Source organism: Carassius carassius, chromosome 45 (genome assembly GCF_963082965.1).
Source record: "Carassius carassius chromosome 45, fCarCar2.1, whole genome shotgun sequence".
Taxonomy (NCBI): domain Eukaryota; kingdom Metazoa; phylum Chordata; class Actinopteri; order Cypriniformes; family Cyprinidae; genus Carassius; species Carassius carassius.
The window spans coordinates 26520450-26540893 of record NC_081799.1 but is presented as its reverse complement, the minus strand read 5'-3'; the positions used below and the strand labels follow the sequence as shown (position 1 = coordinate 26540893).

The 20444-nt window shown below is 37.4% G+C and overlaps 1 protein-coding gene and 1 long non-coding RNA gene across 2 annotated transcripts; both read right to left on the bottom strand.

Moving 5' to 3' along the window:
* Positions 1 to 2090: 2090 nt before the first annotated feature.
* LOC132127288 (uncharacterized) lies at positions 2091 to 4307 on the bottom strand. The gene is made up of 4 exons (XR_009427506.1): positions 4156 to 4307; positions 3206 to 3919; positions 3104 to 3137; positions 2091 to 2969 (listed from the first exon to the last, which is right to left on the bottom strand). It is a non-coding gene; the product is annotated as an uncharacterized LOC132127288 (long non-coding RNA).
* A 633-nt stretch (positions 4308 to 4940) lies between these two features.
* On the bottom strand, positions 4941 to 18712 carry LOC132127249 (protein FAM222A-like). Its single transcript, XM_059539029.1, has 3 exons — positions 18318 to 18712; positions 11214 to 11346; positions 4941 to 5931 (listed from the first exon to the last, which is right to left on the bottom strand). The coding sequence occupies exons 2-3, from the start codon at positions 11302 to 11304 to the stop codon at positions 5033 to 5035; spliced, it is 990 nt and encodes a 329-aa protein (XP_059395012.1). The 5' UTR covers positions 11305 to 11346; positions 18318 to 18712; the 3' UTR covers positions 4941 to 5032.
* Positions 18713 to 20444: the final 1732 nt, after the last annotated feature.

Below are 20444 nucleotides of genomic sequence, written 5' to 3'. Positions count from 1 at the left end.
TTGTTCAGATGAAGTTCTTAGCAATGCATATTACTAATCAAACATTAAGTTTTGATATATTTACGGTAGGAGATTTACAAAATATCTTCATGGAAAATGATCTTTACTTAATATCCTAATGATTTTTGGCATTAAAAAAACTTGACCCATACAATGTATTGTTGTTGTCTACTGCTACAAATATACCTGAGATACTGATGACTGCTTCTGAGCTGCAGGGACACATATATTTAATTAAAGAATAAAAGTTTAGTGCTGAGCTGGGGATTATGGTGTCAGAGCGCCACCTGCTGCTGACTATCTGAACTTCTGAACTTTCATCAGCTCACACAATCATTAATTAGATATTTACATAAATTATATCAGCTGGCAGCATGATCTCAAAGTACATTAACTTTGACAAACGTTTTATTTAGGCTACAGTTTATAAAACAAAATATGTTCAAGAAACAAAACACTCAGTGTAAAGTCTTCAGAGTTTACTATAAGCTTAAAACACCCAATAAACTTAAAGTATTTTCATTTTTGTCGCATTTGTGTACGAGCATTAATTATTTTAAAGAGTTTACAATTTTAGATTGTAAACTAATATATCTGTGTCTTGATATTGGATACTGGTATATTTTATTTATTATTTATAGATATTTAACGACTGAGGTTGACTGCTAGGATGCAATTACTCAGAGAAAGATTAATTTCAATATTACACTGAATGTAGTGCACCAGCAGAGGGCGCGCATGCGCAATAATTAATCTTGCTGATATATTCAAGTAATGTTCCTTACGGTTTTTTCAGTCGCATTTCTCGAATCATCTCATCCACTGCTGAAGCTGTTATTGTTTTAATATTATAAGGGTTTGCAGGGATTTATTCAGGTCTTTCGTGGTGCTTTGTGCCTTGTTTTATGCCTTGCCTTGAGTCGATGATGCATGAACGCAGATCTTCAGTTTTATGTTTTGTTGAATCTTTCTCTAACAAACCTAATAATATGCTACATGCATATCAAAGCTTAGATGAAACATCATATTAAGTTGCCATCCTTAAAGCTAAAGAAGAAATTCTGAGATGGCATCAGGGTTATTACAGTTATCTAATATAAAGGTTACTTGAAATGAAATACATGTTAACTGAAATAATATATGCAATGCAATTCAGATTTTCATTTCAGAACAATTTTAATTTCAGTTTAAATTATACAAAGTAAAAAATAAAATTCTATTTAAACACAAACTAAAAAACATGAAAATTACTAAAACCTTAAGTAAAACTAACCTTACCCAGAATTTTTTGTTATAATGATTCAGAATACTAATAAAACCCATAATAGTATCTCAATAATAGTAAAATAACATAGAAATGCAACAACTATAAACTGCCAAATTTATTAGCATGGCACAAAAACTGAAGCGTGCATTGGACATTTGGTTCCACAGCAGCTTCACAACATGCTTTATTAAAGTAAAACATCACGCCTGCAAACATTTCATTCTGCAGAGCGGAAAGAGGAGAAAAGCCTGATTCTCATTTCCATATATATGACTGTGTGTCGCCGAAGCTGTGTGTTACTCTGCACTTGATTGACTTGTATGTGAAAGTAAATTTAAAAAGCAGATCTATACATTACATACTATACATTCAGATAGAAACAGCACGAGCGCAAACACTGATGCAGCAGAGTTACATTTTACTAAAAAGAACCAAAATAAAATTGCATAATTGCATTAGAATATTTCTTCCCAAAAGCGAAAGTAAATATAAACAAACAAACAGAAAAAACGAAGGTATTTTGTATTTAGCTGTATTTCAAAAATACAAACTTAATTTTTTAAAGATATTTTATTGCATATCAATAAAATAAGGCCTTTCTTTCAAGACTTAAATGTTCATTGCAGCACATTTAAACCTTCTGTATTTTAGATTAAACTCTAAAATCTTCACATTTTACAACAGAGTACCCTGCTTTTTTAGATGCATGAGAAAAATAACTGTATTATGTGCATCTGACCTCTGACTGTGTTTGAAAGGCTCCAGTGACGCTATTAAAATGTGCATCTACATGTTTTAAAATAACGACAAACAGACCAGCAGGAATAGAAAACATCCCTAAATTATATTTATTTGACAGTCTTATTGGTGAAGTAGATTCAGTCACAGTCGCACACGAAATCATCACTGAAGCTCAATAGTATAACTGCACTTTTAAACATCGAGTCCACAGTGTGCCGTTTTACACACACACACACACACACACACACACACACACACACACACACACACACACACACACACACACACATGACAAAACCTCAGATCTCAAGACACCTGATTCAAATATCAATAAATAGAACAAAGGCAATCAAATATATAAGATATTAATGGTTTCATGTGATAATTTATAACAGGTATTGATGGAGAGGTTATGATCCCAAAACTATACAACACAGCTTCATAGAGCATCATCATCATCATCAGAATCCATCTGGAATCACATTCTGATTGTGAGGATTTGAGGACAAACATAAAGCGCTTTAGATACAAAACAACTAGAATAAAGAATATTATAAATATGAATGTCATCCTACTGGCAGCAACAAACATCAGAGTAAAAATATGCATTTATTTCCATTTAAATTAAGTGTTTCTACGAACGACTTGTGCCAGAAACATCGTCACTGATTCACAACAGGAAAAATCATAACTGTTAGGATTTAGTGTCATTTAGGAGGCTTCTATAATGGTTAGTGAATGTGAACGTGTTACAGTGATTGAAGTAGACGGCGCAGGATAAACACATCATTTCCTGTTGGGTTTTTGGCAGCTAGTCTGAGAAGATCAGTTCTGATAGTTTGAGTCTGATGTTTAACATCTGAGAACTTGATTAAGTGACACTCTATCAGCTTTCAGGATGTGTGTCATTAGTGCGAACCTGCGCTTTTGAATCTTTTATAATATTTTGCTACTGAATAACCTGTGTTTCCAGATCACCTGCGCTACAGAATCACCTGCGCTTGCAGATCAACTGCGCTACTGAATCACCTGTTTCCAGATCACCTGCGCTACAGAATCACCTGCGCTTGCAGATCAACTGCGCTACTGAATCACCTGCGCTTCCAGATCACCTGCGCTACTGAATCACCTGCGCTACAGAATCACCTGCGCTTCCAGATCACCTGCGCTACTGAATCACCTGCGCTACAGAATCACCTGCGCTTCCAGATCAGCTGGGCTACTGAATCACCTGAGCTTCCATATCAGCTGCGCTACTGAATCACCTGCGCTTCCAGATCAACTGCGCTACAGAATCACCTGCGCTTCCAGATCACCTGCGCTACTGAATCACCTGCGTTTCCAGATCAACTGCGCTACTGAATCAACTGCGCTTCCATATAACCTGCACTACAGAGTCACCTGCGCTTCCAGATCAACTGCGCTACAGAATCACCTGCGCTTCCAGATCACCTGCGCTACTGAATCACCTGCGCTACAGAATCACCTGCGCTTCCAGATCACCTGCGCTACTGAATCACCTGCGCTACAGAATCACCTGCGCTTCCAGATCAACTGCGCTACTGAATCACCTGTGCTTCCAGATCAGCTGCGCTACTGAATCACCTGAGCTTCCATATCAGCTGCGCTACTGAATCACCTGCGCTTCCAGATCAACTGCGCTACTAGATCAACTGCGCTTCCAGATCACCTGCGCTACTGAATCACCTGCGCTTCCAGATCAACTGCGCTACAGAATCACCTGCGCTTCCAGATCACCTGCGCTACAGAATCACCTGCGCTTCCAGATAACCTGCGCTACTGAATCACCTGCGCTTCCAGATAACCTGCGCTACTGAATCACCTGCGCTTCCAGATCAACTGCGCTACTGAATCACCTGTGCTTCCAGATCAGCTGCGCTACTGAATCACCTGCGCTTCCATATAACCTGCGCTACTGAATCACCTGCGCTTCCATATAACCTGCGCTACAGAGTCACCTGCCCTACCAGATCACCTGCGCTACAGAATCACCTGCGCTTCCATATCACATGCGCTACTGAATAACCTGCGTTTTCAGATCACCTGCGCTACAGAATCACCTGCGATTCCAGATCAGCTGTGCTACTGAATCACCTGTTTCCAGATCAACTGCGCTACTGAATCACCTGCGCTTCCAGATCAACTGCGCTACTGAATCACCTGCGCTTCCAGATCAACTGCGCTACTGAATCACCTGCGCTTCCATATCACATGCGCTACTGAATAACCTGCGTTTTCAGATCACCTGCGCTACAGAATCACCTGCGATTCCAGATCAGCTGCGCTACTGAATCACCTGTTTCCAGATCAACTGCGCTACTGAATCACCTGTGTTTCCAGATCACCTGCGCTACTGAATCACCTGTGTTTCCAGATCAACTGCGCTACTGAATCACCTGCGATTCCAGATCAGCTGTGCTACTGAATCACCTCTGCTTCCAGATCACCTGCGCTACTGAATCACCTGTTTCCAGATCACCTGCGCTACTGAATCACCTGTGCTACTGAATCACCTGTGTTTTCAGATCACCTGCGCTACTGAATCACCTGTGCAACTGAATCACCTGTGCTACTGAATCACCTGTGTTTCCAGATTACCTGCGCTACTGAATCACCTGTGCTACTGAATCACCTGTGTTTCCATCGGATAATGTTCAAATTTCTGCATTATTGTATCCATAGTAAGCATTTTGATAGAAAAGGATGACAAATACGAAATAAAAGAAAAAAGCTTACACAATTTTTCACTCATTTATCTCACAAAACTGCAATAAATGATTCTCTTACTCAGTATTTTAGTCTTGTTTTCTAGTATAAATATCTAAACACTATTGAATCAAGATGCATTTACTTGAAAAGTAAAATATTAAATCTTGTTTTCTAAAGGAATATATATATATATATATATATATATATATATATATATATATATATATATATATTGTTTATTTTTGCTAAGACAAAAATCCTGAGTAAGAGAATAATGTTTTGCAGTGAAGCGTCCTATCTCAACATGGGCAGCTGAAGGTATGGCTCGTGTCCTCGTCCCAGCATGCACTCCTTGATGCAAGGCGGGTGGATATCGCTGATGAGGCACTCCAGAGACTGCAGGCTGCTGCTGAGGCTCTTCTCTTGCGGCCCGCAGCACAGGTATGCCGGAGGTTGTTGGGTGTATGGACGGAGACGCGTAGAAGGCATCTCCTGAGGGTTATAACAGTCACTATCCGGCGTTGCAAGCACGCTATTCCAAGCAGGAGCGAAAAACTGTCCAACAGAGAAATCACCGTGCATCACGGGGGGTGTCGGGACTTTGTCTAGAATCGTTAGACTGGGAGGGTAGGATCTGTAGGAAATGTCAGGCGAGCGGTTCCCCGGTCCATACATGTGCGAATAATGTGCCCAATAATAATCCGAACCAGCTACATCCGCGCTCTGAGTAGGCAGAACGGCTCCGGAATACGGCACAGCAAAACTAGAGTCTGCGCAAGATGCGGACAGGAACGAAGGACTGGATTGGATGTTAGACGGACGGCTCGTGTGATGGGACATGACGCCGCAGGGCCGGTGTCTGTTCCTGCTGGGCGGCGCATACGGAGCCACCGCCATTTGAACAGGGGATAGTTTAGTACGTTTTCCATCGGCGCTCTTTAGCACTCCCTTGGTCGCAGAGGAAGTCTTGACGATCGCCAACAAGCCTTGGTAGGTGCCAGCGTAGGGGTGCAAGTACGGGCCCAAGCCCTGGTCGCCTGTGTCCAGGCCATTCACAGTCCTGCTGATTTGTTTGTGCTGTGGGACCCTGATGTTGGTGGGAAAGATCTTGATTGAAAGTGGGCTGTCGGCTGTTCTTTGCGCGTAGGCGTCCAGTTCAGCCGCAGATGGGTAACGCATGGAAATCAGCTCACCTGCAGACAAAGAGAAAACACCATGAATAATTCAACGCTGCAGTATTCTCAGCAAGGCCATACCATGTCTTGAACATTGGGGGGGGGGGGGGGGGGGTATTTTAGATAAGGTGTTAAGAAATAGAATGGTGAAAGAAAAACTGCGTCTTGTTGTAGTTGCAGCAATTAGCAAATAATTCACTCTTAATTGTTTGCCTAATATGTAAAAAATGCAAAACATTTAATGTCTTGTAACATTCAGTTAGGAATTACATGGATCATGTAAATGATTACAGTGTAAATGATTTGAACATTTCTGTAGTGAAACACTTGTCAAATATTAAATGTTCTGTTGCTTCCATTTCTATTTCATCATTAAAACTGATGCTTGAGCTTTAATGCAAACACTGCATTTGTGAACAGTAAACCCGCCTACTTTTTAATTTAATTTTACTTTAATCTCAATCATTTTGACACTGACAAGTAGGCAAGTTACGATTCACTCAAATCACGATGCAATATGATTCACAATACTTGTATCACAATAAATTTTCCTCCTTTTTACAAAATGAGATTAAAGACAAATTATAAATGAAAAGGTCTCCTTTTATCATTGCTTGGACAAAATGCTGAAAATTTCTTTGTGAGATTGAAATATGTCAAAACAACAAAACTAAACTGAACTTCAAACAAGTAACACAAATCAAATAAATCTATTCATATAAATAAACTAAGGCTTTGTCTGTGCTCTTTCCATTTAACATCAGAGGCAACCACTGCATTTTCAAAGATGCTGCTCACATGCATCATGAGCAGTTTTTAATCTAAATTAAATTGGATAATTCTGAAATTTGGAAGCGAAAACAGAATGGTCTGACTTTAATGTTGTGAAACTATACTTCATAAAACACATCTAAATGAAACAAAGATAAATGAGATGCAAATTCACTCTCTGACAGCAGGTGGCGCTTATGGAACAGCATCGATACAGCGTTTGAATCGTCACATATTAGTATCAAAACACAGTCATATATGCTGTCATTTCACCAAGCAAACACCCTCAGCAGATCATGACTAGTATCCCAAAAACTCTCTCTACAGAAAACATTGATTTTTCCAATTTGAAACCCTGCTGTCCGAAAAAAAACGCCTTGTGCCAGAGGTGTTTTTGACAATAAATATGGAAGAGTGATGAATACTGGATGAGTTAAAAATGATCAGACATCGCACAAGAAAAATCGTCCAATAAAAATGAAGATATTGGAGCGTCTGTGTCGCTCTCCATCTCCTTATTTCCTCGGCTGGCTGTTCATCCTCAGACATCTGCATCTCTCTAAAAACTCATTTTGTGGAAGGAGACACCTCGGGCAATGTTTGATCAGTGCATTATGAAATTAATTTGGTCTTTCTTCAGGACAAAATTAGATTACCTTGGGAAAAGAGATGAGGAGGGGGATGGGGAAGGAGCTAATTTAGTTTCAGTGGCTTGAGTGGAATTCATTTCATGGCGTTTGGATGTGCCATCCACTAAAAAATGTCTCGGATACGGATGGAGCTACATGCAAAATCAACATTAGAAACGATGCTATACAAGCAGCAAATTGGAAACACGGCTTTATATGTGTTTGTGCATCTGTGTGCTGCTTGAATGCATCTCGAATGGATCCCTGGACTATAATAAGGACAGGATTCCCATAGATGGCATCTTATCGCCACAATAAATGCAAGCCAATATCATTTTGAGATGTCTACATATGCAATAGCTTTAAATGAAAACCTACAGCCAGAAGTGTACAGGAAAACGAGATTGGATTTAAACACCATTATTCAGGCAATTTCATGGCTGTTTAGCTTCCCACAACACAAGGAAGCTGGGAAAGTGTGCTCTATTTCTGAGCAGTAAATCTACTGGTGGACGGAATGACACCTTTATATTTCTGACACGGAAAAAAAGTGCTAAAATTAAAGCCACAGTTGATCAAAATCAATCTGCGGTGGACGACTGAAGGATTGAAGGACCAGAAAAACACAAACACAATCCAATCGAGTCCCAGAAGTCATTTGGAGCGTCTCCTCCGTCACATGATGCCGAGCTAGCGTTGTTCCCATTCGGGATTGATTTGGGACCTCATTTTATTCCAGGCCCACAATGAGCCTCCAACCGTGAAAACTATTCAATCTACAAGATCAATCTCATAAAGGAAATAAATTGAGTGTTTAAAATGAAGGGAAGAGGAGAGAAGGAGAGACCACTGGGGTCACCAAACACAATGAAGCTCCAGAAACACTCACATGGGGACTGGGAGAATCTGACTTCAAGAGGAACAAAAATCCATCAAAACGAGATGGAAGAAACTTAAGTGCTTGGGTATTACAGATCCATAACATTCACATATTATAGATCCATAAATTGGAATTTCAGTTTAAAAAAACATGCAAAAATGTTACTTTTAGATGTACAACAGCTTAATCACTAGGGCAGTATCTTCAAAGGGACATCTTTGTGTGCTATCTACCCCTAAAAGGTGCATATAACTACTCAAAACTCAGTTGCACTTTATTTTACAGTACGTGTACTAACATGTACTTATAGTGTACTTACAGTGTATTTATCTAAGAAAGTTCTGGTAATACAAGGTAACTACATGGGGTAGGGTTAGGTTTAGGGTTAGGTTCAGGGTTAGTACCTAGTTATTACATAGTTATTGTAATTACTATAATAAGTACATAGTATGTACATGAGGAACAGGACTGTAAAATAAAGTGCTACCCAAAACTCTTTAAATAAAGGTAATTTATTGTTATTGACGAAGAACTGTTAACATCCGTGGAACTTTTCCAATGCACAGGTTCTTTATAGTGGAAAGAATGTTCTTTTAGATTATGAAAATGTTCTTCACGTTGAGAAAATAATGATTCTGTTGAATGAAAGGTTCTTTGGGGAACTCTCAATGGGTTTTCTATGGCATCACTGTGTAAACATCACACTTTTGAGGAGAAAATGGAGAAGCTAATCGTTGAACCAAAATGTTCCTCCACTGAAGTGAAAGTAAAATACAAGGTCTAAGGTTTAGTCAGCATCTTGACCTTCAGTAATTATCCACCTAGTGCTCAATAACCTTTCAGCTATAAATACACACTGTGATAACCATCACGCTCAGGGAAAGTCAAGCCTTCGATCAAACTCACACGCATTATTACATGAGGACGAGGACTGGGAGGGGGGGCTCTGAAATAATTAACTAATTAACACGCAGCTAATTAACTGCATGCAGCGAACTCTTAAAGTAGGCCAAAAACAAGAACAAACGGACTAGAAAGAGAAGAGAAGCAGAACGAGATGAGCAGATGGTGGAGATCTTTCAGCGTGACTTCTGGACGCTTTCCATCAAACAAACAAATCTAACTTCATGTCTGTTCGTGTCGTTTCCACATAATTCCGATAGTTCTTGAAAAATAAATGCATAAATCCTCATATGAAAGCATAGACACTTAAATGCTCAGATTAAAAAATGCATGAATAAATGCATCAAAGCATTTAATAATAAATATATAATCAAACTGAAAAAAAAAAATGCATATATATAAATGCATAAATAAATGCTCAAATATATAAATGCATTAATGCATAAATTAATAAATGCAAAAATAAATAAATCCATAAATAAACAAATGCACAGTATGCTGCATCTACATGTAATTTCCTATTATCTAAGAATATTACTTTAACATGTTGACATTTTAGCCTTTTGAGTCTAAGAGCCGAATGGAAAAAGTGAAACTGAACTGAATTTAGATTATAAAGTAAAACTAGATTTTATCAGTATCATTTTATCTTTCATAAACTCCTTTATTTTACTATCATGATGAGTGAATATTGTAACACAATTCCACACTAAACAATACATGTTTACCAGGAGTCACTCTCACTTTACTCTTTAAATCCTGATTTATAATCACAACATCGTCTTTTAAAATCAACATGCATCTACACTTAAGAGCGGCTATACCGTATACATATATATATATATAAGTATGTGAATGAATATCAGAGTACATTTGAGTGTGGATCCACCCTTGGATGGAAGCGACATGAAGCTGCGTCACGGCTGATCAATGCGCTGGCAGATTCAATTAAAGCACTGCGATGGACGTGTTTGATACGAGCTGAAAGGAGCTCCTGCAGATCTGTGCAGATGATAGGAAGCCTGCCTCTCAAGGTGAACGTCTGAACGCTGACAGACGAGCAAACAGCTGCTCTTCTCGAGCAAACAAAGAGAGTTTAAGAAGAGCCAAATGAAAACGCATACACCTCTCTCGCTGGATGGAGATCTATGAGCCGCTCGATGAGGTTAAGCCATGAAAATCAAAGGTTACCCTCAAAATTCAATTTACCGGCTCTTCTTTCTTCCACCTCCAATAAAGTGTTTTAATATAACTCGCTTTCTGCCCTTTTATCTTACTTTTCCCATCTTGCTCTGCCTCATTTGCTCTTTTTCCTTTCTCACCATAAAACTATTCCACATCTGAAGCTCTAAGACGAAAATAATAATAATGGTGTTGAAAAAAGGCTTATTTAAAAAAACAAAAAAACATCAAGTACATAAAAATAGATAAATATATAAATAAATAAAATAACTAAAAATGACTAAATAAATGTTAAAAGTGGGGCTTACTTTTATGTACAAGTAATACATTTATAAATAAAAAATAAACATAAAATATAAGTTACAAAAAAAAAGTACAATATTTAAAATTTATTAAAATAAAAATAAGTAAAAAAATATACATTCATTAAAAAAACATTAAATGTAAAAGTGTAAACACAAGGCTTATTTTATAATAGCTCATTCAGGAAAGCACTAAATAAACAATAACATGCAATTTTCATGATTCCCCTTATTTTGTTTCAGTTATTACATTTTGCACATTCTGCAAGGGTATGTAAACATATGAGCACAACTGTATGGGTGTGTGTGTGTGTATACATAAATGAATTTGAAATTAACATTAAAATAAAAATAGTAAAAAAAATCATAAAAAGACAGGCTTTATTTTTTAATAAATAAATGCATGAATAAATAAATGTATAATTAAAATAAAAAATAAATAAATAAAAATGTAAATAGCTGTGTAAGTACATAAATAAATAAATAAAAGCACAGAAATAAGTAAACAACAACAACAACAAAAATCAAAATAAGCAAATAAAAATAAATAAATAAATTGAATAGTTAGAGTGGTGCTCAACCAAAGCTAGAACATATCCAAAAGCTGCATCTAATCATCTGTGCCAGACGTACTCTTGTGATTTAGCGGCGCGTCCAGGATCTTGGCAGCACGCGTGAGGTGTTGGTGTTGGTGTCGGTTCTGTCTCTGCAGACACGCCAGCATGGTGCAGTTTGAGCTCTACGGGTCGCTGAAGCCTTCAGGGATCTGCAACAAGCAACAAACCCGTTATGAGCTCATCACAGGCTTTCAAAATGTATTTTAAAATGAATATGTGTGCCGTTACCCCCCTAGTTGTGTACAAACTGACCCACAATTGGTTTTTGACCACTGAAAATGGCTACAATTTAACTATTTTTCTCTTGGAGCCATATTTAGAGTCCAATATCCTGGAAGTGATCAACGAATTAAATTGCACCTTGCACATACTTAAAAATGAAGAGATCAGAAGATAAGTTTACTAAGAACCAAAAGAGGTGTCATTAATACTTTTTGAGTAACAGACATGCAAACTTTGGGAAAACTATACATCTCTAGGAAAACCTCCAGTAAATTTTGGAAACTTTCCAGGAATATTTCCAGAAATATCCACCCCTTTGCAACACTAGTTTTGTTATCCAGACATTCCTCTTTAGATACAATACAAATCAGTTTCCCACATTTGGTTTTTCACTACTGAAAATTTCTACATTTGAACCATTTTACTCTTGAATCCATATTAAGATCCCCATATCTCAGGAAATCAACCATACAGGACCTTAAAAATGGTGATACCAAATGAAAAGGTTGTTAAAAAACTGAATCTGAAAGGATATTAAGATATATTTAATGCTTCTTAAGTTACAGCCATGCAAACTTTGGGGGAAAGTGTTTTTCCCCATTTTTGAATGGTCAGCATTGGCACATAATGCAACACAAACCGCTAAAGTTAACAGATTTTACTAAGAGAGCTACCACTCTCTGTGTGAAAATAACATCATAGTCCTGACATTTTTCTCAAGTCATTATACCTTCCTGTAATTTGGCTCCGAATCTCAGGTAAAAATTTGCCATTTTGACCCTCCCTTACAAAATAGTGGCTTACTCAGTAATATCCATTCTTATTTTGGCTTTCATCACTATTTATGTTAGTCTTTCTCTATTAAAATATTGCCAAGGACAACAATTTAAGGGAAGTTTCTGTTACATTGTGAATGTTGTCAAAGCAACAAGGCCTAAAGTATGTTACTGCTTTTGTTACATAATAACAGGCAATCAATGGAGCACTGGACTGACCAATCAGAAGAGATCTTGAGTACAGGTTGTCCGTCTCCATTTGTTTGCTGTGTTTTGCAGTCATCTGTGGTTTATCTCCTGTCTGTTTATTGCTCTGATTTCTGCCGTGCATCCACAGGGCGGCAAACTTAGATGCTAACTGAAAAAAAGTGTTCAGAAGTATCTGTAGAATCCCTATCTTCAGAAATGCAGCGACCTGACAGCGATTTCACAACAAGGCCTCCATTATAGCACATTTATCAAAAGAAGATGTGACTGTGAGAGATGAGGGGAAAAACAGGATCTCTTGGGAAAAGCCGGTGTAGTTTTATCAACAGAGATGAGCGTAAAAGCAGCTTCCATTACGGCGAGCAGCTCAGGGCTACAAACACATTAAAGACACTCACAGAGAGTAAAGCCAGACTCTGAATATAACAGACTGAGGGATGAATTATAAGGGACTTTCAGTCTGGATAGAGACGCCACTGGAGCAGCAAGGGTTAAAGATGAAATACACTCATCATTCATTCACCCTTATGTGATTCTGAAAAATCACACATGCAAAAAGAGGTTTGCATTGAATAATAATTGTATATGTATTATTATGTATAATACTAATACAAAAAGTATCTCTTCCATTATGTGACTTTAGAAAAAGATGCAAAAATTTATAATTAATATTATAAAATCGAATAATACTATAAATTAATGGGTTAAATTTTAATCATCAAATCACGTCTGAACAATTGAGATCATAGCAATATCCTTAATTGTCCAATCTTTTTAAATGTAAAACAAATAAAAATACAACAAAACATCATGATTTTTAGTATTTAAGTATATTTAAATAATAATATATCAGTCATAATTTCTTCAAGTTGAACCAAACTTTTATTTTGGTGCTTTGCAATGAAGACACCCGAGTTTCTGTATTTGATCTAAAAATTAATTAAATTATTTTATGATGCATTAAATTGTTCAAAAGCGACATTAAACATATTTATAATGTTACAAAAATTTATTTTGAAAATAAATGCTGTTCTTCTGAACTTTTATCCATCTGTGAATCCTTAAAATAAATAAAACGCATCACATTTTCTACAAAAATATTGTGCAGCACGACATATTATAATCATATTATTCTGATTTCTGAAGATCATGTGACACTGGAGACTGGAGGAATGATGCTGAAAATACAGCGGAGCATCACAGAAATAAATTAGACTTTAACACAGATTCACACAGAAAACAGATGATTGAAAACAAGGGTAAATAAACAACTGATGTTTCATTAAGAGCAGCATTTTCCTTACTCAAGAAACACTGTCTATAAAGGCCAATGTTTTTGATTTTCTGATCTAATGCAAATTCAGGATACTTTTTTATTTTATTTTGAACAACCCATTGATTCAACCCGATGAGATTGCTTCTGAACTGGCTCTCAGGTTAAGAACTCCTGCAGGTTGAGTGACCGAAGCTGGAGATCAGGAGCACATCAAAGCCATGTTTAGCCCGTTTCAAAGCCCCGGCGGCTCTAAACACACCGCTTTCTGTGGAGACGGGATCCTATCAGAATAATGAGCAGATAATGCTGCGAGAGAGAGAGAGAGAGAGAGAGAGAGACTTTGACACGCTACATCGCCGATTCATCCCTAAAGCTCCTCATGCATTTTTAATGGAATCTATTACTCCAGGATAAGCCGATAAGAGACGGTCCCGTTTAGATTTCCTAACGCTTAGCATAGTTAGTATCAGAGCGCAGGAGAGAAGACAAAGATGTTTCTTTTGAGGCAAGCTGCTAAATAACCTCTGAAACCGTTCAAGCACAGATCACAAAAGCCTTGGATAGGAGACACGTGCTGTTTTCCATTCCAGCATTTACAGAAGATCTGAGCTGCTCTTTGTGATCACAGCTCCTCTGTATTGTTTTTCAGATGTTTCTTATCTTCCTCTTCACAATACCCCATAGATTCTCTGTGAGGTTACGGTCAGGTGAGTTGGCTGGCCAATCAAGCACTGTAATATCATGGTCAGCAAATCACTTGGAAGTGGTTTTGGCACTGGGGGTAGATTGTCAGGGTTTTGCACTTTGTTTTATTTCTTGTGTCTAGTGTCAGCACATGGCTTTGTTAATTGTTTTCTCGACCATGTGCTCCTTTAGCCCCTCAAAATTAAATCTGCATCTCCATTAAGCTTGTCAGCAGATGGAAGCATAAAGTGCTACAAAATCTCCTGATAGATGGCTGCATTGACTTTGGACTTGATAAAACCTAATGAACCAACTCCAGCAGACGTCACGGCACTCAAATCATCTCTGACTTCAGAAACTTCACACTGGACTTTGGATTCTGTGCCTCTCCAGTCTTCCTCCAGACCTTGATTTCTTAATTTCATCTGAAATCTTCATCTGAAAAGAGGACCGTGAACAACTGAGCAACAGTCCAGTTCTTTTCCTCCTTACTCCAGGTGAAATGCTTCTGATGTTTTTTTTTCTGGTTCAGGAGTGGCTTGGTTTTAGGAATGTGACAGCTGTAGCCCTTTCCGTGAAGATGTCTGAGCATGGTGACTCTTGATGCGCTGACTACAGCTTCAGTACACTCCTTGTGAAGCTCTCCCCAAGTTATGGAATCTGCTTTTCCTGACAATCTTCCCACCTTTTCCTACCACACTTTTTCCTTTCAGTCAACTTTCTATAAATATATTTTGATACAGCACTGTGAACAGCCAGCCCTTTCAGCAATGACCTTCTGTGGCCTACCCTCCTTGTGGAAGATGTTGATGATTGTCTTCTGGACAGCTGTTAGGTCCGTAGTCTTTCCCATAATTGTGGTTGCATGTTCTGAACTAGCCTAGGAGGTACCCTGTATTTATACTCATTTAATAAAACTAATCAAGCTCAAAATGGAATATTCTAATTTTTTTGAGATACTGAAGTTTTTTATTTTCCTAAGCTGCAAGTCGTAACAAACAGAATTAATACAAAAACTTCTTGAAATATTTCTGTTTGTGTGCAATGAATCTAGAATATACAAAAAAAGTTTACTTTTTTTGAATTACATTACAAAAAATAAAGAACTTTAAGTAGTCAAGGATGAATTTTGTTTGAGCAAAATGGTATACTGTACACGGTGCTGTGCTGCAACAACATTACAATGAGTCAAGCAATATCAAATGTCTGGTTTAGCTGGTTTAGCTGACAACAACAGTTTGGGAATCCCTGCATTGCTGTTTAAAAGCCACAAAATGCACTATTTGAAACACAAAGCTGCATGTTGGATGGGTTCGTCTATCAGAGTTGCACACTCGCTCTGGAAGACGTCTCTGTGGTCTCAGTAAGTGTCGTTTCTCCCCACTGGGCAATTCATTATGCTGTTAAGGGTCACTGAATCCTTAAAGTCATTAAAAATGTTAATAAAACAGGGAGCTGGCGAAGAGATGGGTCAAACGCTTCCTGCAGGGCATTCACACGCTAATCCTGAATGACCTCCACCTGTGTCCCACGACTCGACACGCAGAGATAACGCTGCTGCGCTTCACAAAACACACTAATGACCTGCTGGTTTGTTTGGTTCACAGGGGAGAGGCAGAAATCACTTAGCTAGCTTTAATAACTGCCCCTCCAGCTCTAATACCCCCGTCCCCTTTCACCCAGTGTCTTTATCCTATAAAAACAAAACAAGCAATTAGGCCGATTTCAGAGGACAGCAGCCTGCCAATAATTAACACCACATCCAGAAGATGGACATCCTGCCGCTGTCAAAACAGCAGAACTCCAACAGAACACTTGCAATAAAGACTACAGAATACAGAAAAATACAGTAATCTTGCTAAATGTTATTACAATATAAAATAATGGTTTCTATTTTAATATATTTTAAAATATAATTTATTTCTGTGATGCAAAGCTGGATTTCCATCATCATTAATCCAGTATAGAGTGTCACATGATACTTTAGAATTATCAACATTTGTGCTGGCAAATATTTATATATATTTTTTTGGAAACTGTGATGTTTTGATGAATAAAAAATTCAAAAGAACAGTATTTTTTCAAAATATAAATATTGTCTAACTTTGCTATCACTTCTTAACATTTTAACACATCCTCACTAAGTAAAAGTTTTAATTTCTTTAAAAAAAAAAAAAGGAAGAATACAAATTTACTGGCCCCAGACTTTTAACTTTTTATTCATCAAAGAATCCTGAAAAAATGATCACTGGTTCCAATATTATCATGATTTCTGAAGATCATGTGACACTGAAGACTGGAGGAATGATGCTGAAAATACAGCGGAGCATCACAGAAATAAATTACACTTTAACACAGATTCACACAGAAAACAGATGCTTTTAATCATAATAATATTTGAATTTTTTTACTGTATTTTTGATCAAATAAATGCAGCCCTGATGAGCAGATACACACAGTAAATGTACTTCTACAATGGTCAGCTAAGAGTAAAAAAACACTGAAAGTCTGAGATTATGGCTTTTGAGTAAAATTATAATAAACATTAACAACAATGTTATTACAGTAACCACTATCAGGGAGTTTGTGATCACATGAGCAGCATGAAGAACTGATGCAGAGAAAGACATACAGAGAGCTGCAGAAAGTGCTGAGTGTTTACAAAGCATGGGCTGATTTCCAGAGCGATCTGCACACAGCTCTTAGCTTTCCTTCTCTTAAAACTACAGTCTTTATGAGGAAAAGAGCAGTGCACTGGATTCTGCACACATATGAGTCCCACATACAGTTACAGCTGCTAAACTGGGTTCAAAATACAGCAAAAACAGTAACATTTAGTAATATTTTTACCATTTAAAATAACTGTTTTCTATGTGAATTTTTTTTTGGGTGGGGGGGGGTGTACAGTTATAATGTTACAAAATATTTATATTTCAGATCAATTATGTTCTTCTGAACTTTCTATTCATCAGAGTAACCTGAAAAAATAATACTCAGCTGTTTTCAACATAATAATGGTAATAAATGTTTTGAGCAGTAAATCATCATATTATTCTGATTTCTGAAGATCATGTGACACTGGAGACTGGAGGAATGATGCTGAAAATACAGCGGAGCATCACAGAAATACATTACACTTTAAAAGTAAGTAAAAAAAGTTCAATTGTACTGTTTTGCTCTACTTTGGATCAAATACATAGGCTTGGTCAGCGGAAGAGACTCCTTTAAAAAAACATTACTGTTCAAATGTTATAGAGTGAGAGAGAGAGATAAACATTATGGGTGTGTGTATGTGTGTATGTGTGTTTTACAGCCTCCAATAACAGACATGAAAGTGCCGCCACACACACACAAGTCAGGTGACATCAAAGACATCAACATGCGTTCAATTCACCAGAAACCTCCATCTACCTCAGCATTTATTCACCTAAGAATTTATTTACCTCACATTCACCTCAGCATTTATTTACCTCAGCTTTTATTAACCTCACATTCACCTCAGTGTTTATTTATCTCAATATTTATTAACCTCAGTATTCACCTCAGTATTTATTCACCTCAGTATTTATTAACCTCAGTTTTCACGTGAGCATTTACCTCAGCATTCACCTCAGCACTTATTTAGCTCAGCATTTATTTACCTTAGTATTCACCTCAGTATTTATTTACCTCAGCATTCACATCAGTATTTAACTCAACATTTACCACAGCATTTATTTACCTCAGGACTCACTTCAGTATTTATTCACCTCAGCATTCACTTTAACATTCACCTCAGTATTTACCTCAGCATTCATCTAAGTTTTTATTCACCTCGGTGTTTACCTCAGTATTTATTTACCTCAGCATTAATTTAACTCGGTATTCACCTCAGCGGAGGAGAAAGAAACTCAAATGAAGCTGTAGTAACGAGATGAACCTCATCATCAAGCAGACAGAAGCGAATCGTATTTACCACGAACTGACGCTCCGCGCGCTTTAAAACCATCCGATCCCAGCAGAATCATCGATATCCCAAAGATCACGAATCCGTCAGCGTTCAAACCTCCACGAAGCCCTCCAGCAGCTCGGTGCAACGGGACTGAAGTTCATCTTCTGACGGAGAAGCGGAGCAGCGCCTTCATCGTCATCATCATCTCCGGTAAACGCACCTGCTTCACGCTTCATCCGCGACGCAATCCATCCTTCCGCCGAAAAAGCCAACCATCGTCTGAAGATCAAATCAAGCTGATAAATGAATTATAAAGACCCCGAACGCACAGAAGTTTTGGGGTTTATAAAGTGAGTTTCTGTATAACATGAGAAGAGAAGCGGGCTCAAACTCTCCTCAGCATCCTCCTCTTCTTCTGATCTCACGCACAAGCGACGCGACGCTCTATCAGTCCGCTGACGGAACCTAAACCAATCACACTACAGACTCCGTGCGTTCTGACCAATCATTAGCGAGAGGGGGCGGGGCAGAGAATCACTGCAGAGTTCGCGGAAAATCTTAAAGGCGCAGCGCAGTCCTGTTGTGATTCAACTGCTTTTTAACCACTTTGACTTTATAAATATTTATTAGGTCATTTATTATCTCTCTCTCCCTCGTCGTTCTCCCTTTCTTATCAGGAGTCGCCACAGCGAAGTGATCCGCACAGTCGATCTGACCATTAAATAATTTATAATAATACAAAAATATATATATTGTCTGAAACAATTTGGTTTTCACAGTAAGTTGCTTTACATAAAAATGTTTAAATGCATGATGCATAGAATACATAGATAAAATAAATAAATATATTACAATAAAATCTGTATTACTGTATTTATTTATATAAATAAATTATATATATATATATATTTTTTTTTTTCATATTTCATTTTTTCCCGGTATTTCATGAATAAATATTTGTAACATAACTGTTCTGTGTTCCATAATTCTTTACTGTGAAATTTGAATGAAAATCATGTTTGAGACCAGGTTCCCACTGTGACAACTTACCCCATGTAGTGTGACAAAATGCTCCTACGGCTAGATCTTGTAGGTCTGCATTGGGTCTGTATGCAAACCAGGGTTTTCCAGTAATAAATATGTGATTTTAATGCTTATATCTGGAGCACATTTGTGAGAAGAGCAGAGTGTTTTTGTTTCTCTGCACATTTGAGAGGAATGAGACCTTGACTAAACTGAATTCACTCAATTATTACATCTAAGCTTTAATTAAATGCAACAGTAAAACATTCAATCATAACACAGCTTTACACTGAATCTCTTATTAATGTTACGGGATCATTTGAAATTCTAATCCAGGACTAATTATGAAGAGTGAAATAGTCATGAAAATCCTTCGGTATGTTCCATCTGTCTGAAAATAACAGGATGAGGATTGTACATCAAGTTAATTTTACTTTCCATGGCCCTTTTCCCTTCGTTTGATGTCTCATTGGAAAATAATGACTATCTCCACAAAGAATGCCTTTGATTTTGCAATTACTAAAAACAGTTCTTGTGCTTTAAACTCAAAAGCAGTCATTCATATGCATATTTTACAGTGTTTTTTTAAATAGTCCACATTTTTGAACAGACTCACTGATAATGTGATGCAAATTCTCTCCAGTTTAAACAAATACCATATTTTGCACAATTTCCCTTTTTTATTCTAATGTTATATTTTATTGTTTTTCATTTTATCAGGGTTTATTGAAGATTTACACATATCTTTTTCAATGCTCTTCATGTAAGAGAGGTAAACATCTATAATCATTAAATCAGCACTCACTGTTCTTCATACTTTGACACGAGCTCCTTAAGTGTTAATAAAGGAATATGTGTATGTCAGAGGCTCTGCTGCTCAATCTGGCACAGTTATAAACACAGACTGATAAATCTTCATGCAGACAGGCAGTGAAGTGTGTGATACACACACACACACACACACACTTGGTGAAGCAGCATAAATCACATGATGAAGGGCTGGAGAGAGCTAATGGTCAGTGGTCAGTCGGGTCTCGTCCTCAATCACTGAACAGCCGTCATGATGGAAATCACTGATGAAGGCTTTGAGCTTTTTGAACACATATTTATCTTAATTTCACATAAAAT

What these genes read in the sequence shown, in the direction of transcription:
- LOC132127249 (XM_059539029.1), bottom strand. Translation starts at nt 11,304, where the DNA reads ATGCTGGCGTGTCTGCAGAGACAGAACCGACACCAACACCAACACCTC. An exon ending in CGCGCCGCTAAATCACAAGA is followed by an intron (nt 5,932 to 11,213) that starts GTACGTCTGGCA and finishes CTTTGTCTGCAG; the next exon opens with GTGAGCTGATTTCCATGCGT.